This window comes from Bos indicus, chromosome 23 (genome assembly GCF_029378745.1).
Source record: "Bos indicus isolate NIAB-ARS_2022 breed Sahiwal x Tharparkar chromosome 23, NIAB-ARS_B.indTharparkar_mat_pri_1.0, whole genome shotgun sequence".
NCBI classification, from domain to species: Eukaryota; Metazoa; Chordata; class Mammalia; order Artiodactyla; family Bovidae; genus Bos; species Bos indicus.
The window spans coordinates 31,424,185-31,433,368 of NC_091782.1; the positions used below are offsets into that span (position 1 = coordinate 31,424,185).

At 41.6% G+C, this 9,184-nt stretch overlaps 1 protein-coding gene across 1 annotated transcript; it reads left to right on the forward strand.

Annotated features, from left to right (window-relative positions):
• Positions 1 to 2,195: 2,195 nt before the first annotated feature.
• On the forward strand, positions 2,196 to 3,149 carry LOC109576966 (olfactory receptor 5V1). Its single transcript, XM_019985624.2, has one exon. It carries the CDS (start codon positions 2,196 to 2,198, stop codon positions 3,147 to 3,149), a length of 954 nt encoding a protein of 317 aa, XP_019841183.2.
• The last annotated feature ends 6,035 nt before the right edge of the window (positions 3,150 to 9,184 follow it).

Below are 9,184 nucleotides of genomic sequence, written 5' to 3' on the forward strand. Positions count from 1 at the left end.
TGGACAGAACTCAGCAAGAATTTGGACTTGAGGTGAAGGAGAGGGAGTTGTAAATGTGGTTAAGAACACGTTTATGTGTTCTGTCATAAGACTATGAAACTGTCATGGGGAATCCTAGAAGTTGGCCAGGTCTGGGAAGAATTCCAAAATAAGAGTTTTATATTTTTGAGCTCATGGTCTAGATGGATACAATAACCAATATTTAAAACTTAAATGTTCCTTTTCCTTAAAAAAAAAAAAAAAGAAGTCACTGGTAAAGAATGAACTGGGAATTTAAATTCAAACTATCCATAATTATCAGTGTAGTAGAGATATTAGGTCATGTTAAGCTTATGACACTTCTCTCCATTTACTTCTCTTTGGCACCAATAACTTATTAAGAAAGTCAGGAAATATCTCTGATGGAAACATCGATAACTGTTACTGAAGTGAAGTGACTAACGGTTGTTGGACTGGGCACCAAGAGTTTGTCCTTAGTCTACACAACTGAGCAGAAAAATGTCAGGAAAACTTGGAAATCTCAGAGTTAAGGGTAAGAAGATATGTGTCCGAGGAATGTGTACTAACACCCTATCATACAAAGTGCAATGTTGCCCTATGTGAACCTGTTTCAAAAAGCTATAGGAAGAGGGGAGAGTATGGGCAGTGGAGTGGGGGTGGGGAAGGAGAGGGAGAGAAAGACGGGATGAAAGAGGGAGGGAAGGAGAGGATACTTGAAAGTTTTCCTAAAACAGGCTTCAGAAAATCTATCTCTGAAGGCAAAATAAAGCATAGTTTTAAGTCAGGTTGACAAATGGAAGGAATACATGAAATCACTATCATTTTCTTGATTAACAGTCAAAATTGCTAGGTTCAGAACACATTTTTCTCAACTTACATAGGATACACCCAAGTTAGGTAAGCAGTCTTCAGCAAAAGAATTGGCAGGGAAGATGAGACCTGCTTGCCACTCTAGGTCTCCAAAACAGGCTGGAGATACAGACTTAGACAGAACTAAATGTGATCCCTCTTTAGTTCTCACTGGCTGTGTGATCTCGAACACACTGTTTAACCTCTCTGATCTTTAAAACTTCATCTGCAAGATGAAGATGATAACACCCATTCTGAAGAGCTGTAGTGAATAGGAAAGGTCAAAAAGTATGTGCTATATCTTACCACAATGTATAACATCTAGAAAGCTACCATGTTCCCTTTAATCTAAAAATTTCTCTGTTCTTAGAAGAGGTCACAATAAACCAGGATCCATGTCTTTTACCTGTTTCTTCTGCTCTTGCAGATATGAACCACAATTTGTGTCAGGAGACCCTAACAAAGGGTGATTGACCTAACAAAGAGGTGGAAAAGCCTTTTAGTGCCTTTTATCCTTATGTCCTCTTCTGTCTCTATTCAGTTCAGTTCAGTTCAGTTGCTCAGTCATGTCCAACTCTTTGTGACCCCACGAATCTCAGCACTCCAGGCCCCCCTGTCCATCACCAACTCCCGGAGTTTACTCAGACTCACGTCCATTGAGTCAGTGATGCCATCCAGCCATCTCATCTTCTGTTGTCCCCTTCTCCTCCTGCCCCCAATCCCTCCCAGCATCAGAGTCTTTTCCAATGAGTCAACTCTTCACATGAGGTGGCCAAAGCACTGGAGTTTCAACTTTAGCATCATTCCTTCCAAAGAAATCCCAGGGCTGATCTCCTTGAGAATGGACTGGTTGGATCTCCTTGCAATCCAAGGGACCCTCAAGAGTCTTCTCCAAGTAGAACACTAGATGTGCTTATAGCTGTGTCTGATGATAAGAAAGTGAAAAAGTGAAAGTGTTAGTCGCTCAGTGGTTTCCAACTGTTTGGGACCCCATGGAGCATAACCTAACAGGATCCTCTGTCCAGGGAGTTCTCCAGGCAAGAATACTGGAGTGGGTTACCATTCCCTTCTCCAGGAGAATCTTCCCGACCCAGGGATTGAACTGGGGTCTACTGCAATGCAGGCAGATTTTTTACCATTTGAGCCACCAGGAAAGCCCTGTTCAATGATACATATGAGTATGATTTGTGAAGGGATGCTGCTTCTCAAGATTGGAATCTGGTACAGATGGTGGTGATTTTTACTCATAACACTTTTCTTGTTTTGCAGATCTTTCTACTGTGCATATGATTATTTTAATCTGTGCTTCTCTTTGCCCAATTCACCAAAGAGAACCAGGCAACATCATGGAAGGAAAGAATCAAACAGCTCTGTCTGAATTTATAATTTTGGGATTCTCTGACCTAAATGAACTGCAGTTTTTGCTATTCACCATCTTCTTTCTGACTTATGTCTGTACTTTAGGAGGAAATGTATTCATTATCTTGGTGTCTGTGCTTGATCCACACCTACATACACCCATGTATCATTTTTTAGGGAATTTGGCTTTTCTTGACATCTGCTACACCACTACCAATGTTCCCCAGATGATGGTCCATCTGCTATCAGAGAAGAAGAGCATTTCCTATGGCGGATGTGTGGCTCAACTTTTTGCCTTCATTTTCTTTGTAGGATCAGAGTGTCTCCTCCTGGCAGCTATGGCATATGATCGCTACATTGCAATCTGTAAGCCCTTAAGGTATTCGGTTATTATGAACAAGGTCCTGTATAGCCGGTTAGCAGCCTCCTGCTGGACTGGTGGTTTCCTCAACTCAGTGGTGCACACAGTACTGACATTCCGTCTGCCCTTCTGTGGCAACAACAAGATTAATTATTTCTTCTGTGACATCCCTCCTTTGCTGATCTTGTCTTGCGGGGACACTTCTGTCAATGAGTTGGCCCTACTATCTATTGGGATCTTCATTGGTTGGACTCCCTTCTTGTGTATCGTCCTTTCCTACCTTTACATAATCTCCACCATCTTGAGGATCCGTTCCTCAGAGGGGAGGCAAAAGGCCTTTTCTACCTGTGCCTCTCACCTGGTCATTGTCCTGCTCTATTATGGCAGTGCCATCTTCACGTACGTGCGGCCCATCTCAGCTTACTCACTGGAGAAGGACAGACTAATCTCAGTATTGTATAGCGTTGTCACCCCCATGCTAAACCCTATAATTTACACGTTGAGGAATAAGGATATTAAAGAGGCTGTGAAAGTTGTAGGGAGAAAGTGGCAGCTACCAATACTCTCTTTTGATATATAATCTTCCCTTTGTTGTAGTTTTTCAGTCACCCAGTAATGTCTGACTTTTTGCAACCCCACGGACTGTAGCATGCCAGGCCTCCCTGTCCCTCACCATTTCCCGGAGTTTGCCCAAGTTCATGTTCATTGCATCAGTGATGCCATCCAGCCATCTCATCCTCTGATACCCTCTTCTTCTGCCCTCAATCTTTCCCAACATCAGGGACTTTTCCAATGAGTCCTCTGTTTGCATCAGATGACCAAAATACTGGAGCTTCAGCTTCAGCATCAGTCCTTCAGTGAATATTCAGGGCTGATCTCTCTTAAGATTGACTGATTTGATCTCCTAGCTGTTCAAGGGACTTGCAGGAGTCTTCTCCAGCACCACAGTTTGAAGGCATCAATTCTTTGGTGTTCTGCCTTCTTTACAGTCTAGCTCTCACAACTGTATGTGACCACTGGGAAGCCATAGCCTTGACTATATGGACCTTTGTTGGCAAAGTAATATCTCTGCTTTTCAATAAACTGTCTAGGTTTTTCATCACTTTCCTGCCAAGAAGCAATTGTCTTGTGATTTCATGACTGCAGTCACCATCTGCCGTGATTTTGGAGCCCAAGAAGAGGAAATCTCCTCCTTCTTGGAGGACAGAATGGCAAACCACCCCAGTATACTTGCTATAAGAACCTCATGAACTGTATTAAAAAAACCCTTCTCTTATCTGCAGTCAATTAACATGTTAAAAATTAACTTTTTCACCAGCCAGCTATTCCTAATGGCACTCAATTTATAAGAAACTCAGTGTAGGGACAGGTACTGAACAGTTGGCACACTTAAGCCTAAGTGTACATATTTTGAGCTTTTGTTAGTTCTGAGCAAAAGAAATTGATGTTACTCTTTTGAGATATTTTCTTCTTGTTCATAATATCCACTCCTGAATTCTTCATTCCAAAGATGGTGCCCCTTCTCATGAAAAACTGGTTATAAAGTTTAAATAAACCTCTGTGTTCACATTTGCTTATCACTTAATCAGATAATATTAATGTTTTTGTGTCAGCATGTATTTCTAATCAGATACTATAAAAGTGAGAAAGATCCTAGGCTTAATCTTGGAATATATGTTCTCCTATCTCAGTTCAGTTAAGTTCAGTTGTTCAGTCGTGTCTGACTCTTTGTGACCCCATGAACTGCAGCATGCCAGGCCTCCCTGTCCATCACCAACTCCCGAAGCCTACCCAAACTCATGTCCTTTGAGTCAGTGATGCCATACAACCATCTCATCCTCGGTCATCCCCTTTTCCTCCTGCCCCTAATCTTTTCCAGCAACAGGGTCTTTTCAAATGAGTCAGCTTTTCGCATAAGGTGGCCAAAGTATTGGATTTTCAGCTTCAGCATCAGTCCTTCCAATGAACACCCAGGACTGATGTCCTTTTGATGGACTGGTTGGATTTCCTTGCAGTCCAAGGGACTCTCAAGAGTCTTCTCCAATACCACAGTTCAAAAGCATCAATTCTGCGCTCAGCTTTCTTTATAGTCCAAATGTCACATCCATACATGACTATTGAAAAAACCATAGCCTTGACTAGATGGACCTTTGTTGACAAAGTAATGTCTCTGCTTTTTAATATGCTGTCTAAGTTGGTCATAATTTTCCTTCCAAGGAGTAGGAATCTTTTAATTTCATGGCTGCAATTACCATCTGCAGTGATTTTGGAGCCCCCAAAAATAAAGCCTGACACTGTTTCCACTGTTTCCCCAACTATTTGCCATGAAATAATGGGACTGGATGCCATGATCTTAGTTTTCTGACTGTTGAGCTTTAAGCCAACTTTTTCACTCTCCTTTTTCACTTTCATCAAGAGGCTCTTTAGTTCTTTACTTTCTGCCATAAGGGTGGTATCATCTGCAGGTTAATCATCTGAGGTTAATGATATTTCTCCTGGCAATCTTGATTCCAGCTTGTGCTTCTTCCAGCCCAGCATTTCTCACGATGTACTCTGCATATAAATTAAATAGGCAGGGTGACAATATACAGCCTTGACGTACTCCTTTTCCTATTTGGAACCAGTCTGCTGTTGCATGGCCAGTTCTAACTGTTGCTTCCTGACCTGCATATAGGTTTCTCAAGAGGCAGGTCAAGTGGTCTGGCATTCCTATCTCTTTCAGATATTTCCACAGTTTATTGTGAGCCACACAGTCAAAGGCTTTGGCATAGTCAATAAAGCAGAAATAGATATTTTTCTGGAATTCTTTTGTTTTTTCCATGATCCAGTGGATGTTGGCAATTTGATCTCTGGTTCCTCTGCCTTTTCTAAAACCATATATTTCTTGAACATTTGGAAGTTCACGGTTCATGTATTGCTGAAGCCTGGCTTGGAGAATTTTGAGCATTACTTTACTAGTGTGTGAGATGAGTGCAATTGTGCAGTAGTTTGAGCATTCTTCAGCATTGCCTTTCTTTGGGATTGGAACAAAAACTGACCTTTTCCAGCCCTGTGGCCAACGATGAGTTTCCCAAATTTGCTGACATATTGAGTGCAGCACTTTCACAGCATCATCTTTTAAGATTTGAAATAGCTCAACTGGAATTACATCACCTGCACTAGCTTTGTTTGTAGTGGTGCTTCCTAAGGCCCACTTGACTTCACATTCCAGGATGTCTGGCTCTAGGTGAGTGGTCACACCATCGAGGTCATCTGGGTCATGAAGATCTTTTTTGTACAGTTCTTCTGTTCATTCTTGCCACCTCTTCTTAATATCTTCTGCTTCTGTTAGGTCCATACCATTTCTGTCCTTTATCGAGCCCATCTTTGCATGAAATGTTCCTTTGGTATCTCTAATTTTCTTGAAGAGATCTCTAGTCTTTCCCATTCTATTGTTTTCCTCTATTTCTTTATATTGATCACGTAGGAAGTCTTTCTTATCTCTCCTTGCTATTCTTTGGAACTCTGCATTCAAATGGCTATGCCTTTCCTCTTCTCCTTTGCTTTTCACTTCTCTTCTTTTCACAGCTATTTGTAAGGCCTCCTCAGACAGCCATTTTGCTCTTTTGCATTTCTTTTTCTTGGGGATGGTCTTGATCCCTGTCTCCTGTACAGTGTCACGAATCTTTGTCCATAGTTCATCAGACACTCTCTGTATCAGATCTAGTCCCTAAATCTATTTCTCACTTCCGCTGTATAATCATAAGGGACTTGATTTAGGTCATACTTGAATGGTTTAGTGGTTTTCCCCACTTTCTTCAATTTAAATCTGAATTTGGCAATAAGGAGTTCACGATCTGAGCCACAGTCAACTCCCAGTCTTATTTTTGCTGACTGTATAGAGCTTCTCCATCTTTGGCTGCAAAGAATATAATCAATCTAATTGCAATGTTGACTTCCCATCTGGTGATGTCCATGTGTAGAGTCTTCTCTTGTGCTGTTGGAAGAGGGTATTTGCTATGACCAGTGCATTCTCTTGGCAAAACTCTATTAGCCTTTGCCCTGCTGCATTCTGTACTCCAAGGCTGAATTTGCCTGTTACTCCAGGTGTTTCCTGACTTCCTACTTTTGCATTCCAGGCCCCTATAATGAAAAGGACATTTTTTAAAGTGAAAAGGACATCTTCTATCTCAGTGTGGTCTAACTCTTTAATCTCCCTCCCTACTTCCCTTCCTTCTTTTTCTTTCCTTCTTTCTTTCTTTTATTTATCTCAATAAGCCTTTTTTAAACTTTTAAAAATCATTATTTTAAATTTTTCATTGTGGTAAGAGCACTTAACCTGAGATCTACCCTCTTCACAAATTTTAAAACACATAGTACAATTTGATATTGTCAGTTATTTTTTACAGTAACAAAGAAAGTTGGCTCATGTAATTTTGAAGTCTAGAGAGAATAGACTTCCATTATGGTTGCATGATGGCTCTGCCCCCATTTGTGATTCTCTTGGATCTGCTCCCATCCATGGAGATTCATTCTCAGGCTGCCTTCCAGAAGCACCCATGGTTGCTGGGCATACCTTCTTTTCCATGCCTTCTTTTCCAGGGATGAAGTTAGACTCCTCCCCACACTCAAATCTCACAAACGTTGTAAAAAAGGCCCTGGGTTTTGTCTGACTTGATCTTACTCAAGCCTGTTCTGCCTCTTGGAATGTCTGGTTCTAAACGGCTGTTTAAGGAGATGGAGCTGACAAGGATTTCTAAGTGACACTTGGCCCCAGGACAGACTGGAGTCAGGAGGAGTTTCTGCAAAGGTGTTGGAGGAGGTAATGGAAATGGTGAGCTAGCAGTTGACTCAAGAGCTGGACCCCAGCAATCAGAGCCTCCTCATCTACTCCTCTGTCCTTGGATGTCAGTTCTGCTCATTGTTCCCACAGCGGGAGCCATATTTCAGGGTTGCAACCTTGAGAGAGCAATGTACTGCTGAGACATCTGGATGGTATGCATGGCTGAGCCCAGGTAAGGCCTGTATATAAACTTTAAGATTCTTAGGGTGGGTGCCAAGATCTACTCTTCTGGAAGCCACCCAGAAGAAGTCTTGTAAGTCCCCTGGTTACTTTTTAATTAGCTGCCACCTACCAATCTGGAGTGTTCTCTGTTTATATTCTCTCCCCCTGCCCTTTATTTATAAGTAAGTTTTTATGTCACCCCAGGAACTCCTGAGTTTATGAACCAACACAAGTGCTCTCTGCTCAACTTGCTACTATCTGATTTTACCAAAGAATACAAGTAGCCTGACAACAGGACGTGGGAGCTGGGACACCTAAGCCTGAGCCCTTCAGGATTTAGTACCCTATGAGGGGTCTCTTTGAAGACCTGTGAGTGTTCCAGTGCTGAGCTTTTGAAGGTTATACTATACATCATGGTGAACAGATTGAAACGTGGCTACACACCACAATCAATATAAGTAAAACCTGGGAGTGGTATTGATAAGAAAGCAGTAGTCACTCAAAGCACTCTTATGTGCCCCTGTTAGCTTGTGTAGCTGCTTTATCTGTCTGTCCTTGTAGCGCAAATAATGGCAAGGCTGCTATTCTGCTACACTGACTTCCGTTCTTTCTCTCTTAGACAAGATTTTACTGTTTTTATTCTGTGATCTATTCGTCTATTTAGTGCTAACACCAAGGTCTGATGCTGTAAAGAGCAATATTGCATAGGAACCTGGAATGTCAGGTCCGTGAATCAAGGCAAATTGGAAGTGGTCAAACAAGAGATGGCAAGAGTGAATGTCGATATTCTAGGAATTAGCAAACTGAAATGGACTGGAATGGGTGAATTTAACTCAGATGACCATTATATCTACTATAGTGGGCAGGAATCCCTTAGGAGAAATGGAGTAGCCATCATGGTCAACAAAAAAGTCCAAAATGCAGTACTTGGATTCAATCTCAAAAATGACAGAATGATCTCTGTTCATTTCCAAGGCAAACCATTCAATATCACAGTAATCCAAGCCTATGCCCCAACCAGTAACACTGAAGAAGCTGAAGTTGAACTGTTCTATGAAGACCTACAAGACCTTTTAGAACTAACACCCCAAAAAGATGTCCTTTTCATTATAGGGGACTGGAATGCAAAAGTAGGAAGTCAAGAAACACCTGGAGTAACAGGCAAATTTGGCCTTGGAATACGGAATGAAGCAGGGCAAAGACTAATAGAGTTTTGTCAAGAAAATGCACTGGTCATAGCAGACACCCTCTTCCAACAACACAAGAGAAGACTCTACACATGGACATCACCAGATGGTCAACACCGAAATCAGATTGATTATATTCTTTGCAGCCAAAGATGGAGAAGCTCTATACAGTCAGCAAAAACAGGAGCTGACTGTGGCTCAGACCATGAACTCCTTATTGCCAAATTCAGACTTAAATTGAAGAAAGTAGGGAAAACCATTAGTCCATTTAGGTATGACCTAAATCAAATCCCTTATGATTATACAGTGGAAGTGAGAAATAGATTTAAGGGACTAGACCTGATACACAGAGTGCCTGATGAACTATGGAATGAGGTTCGTGACATTGTACAGGAGACAGGGATCAAGACCATCCCTGTGGAAAAGAAATGCCAAAAAGCAAAA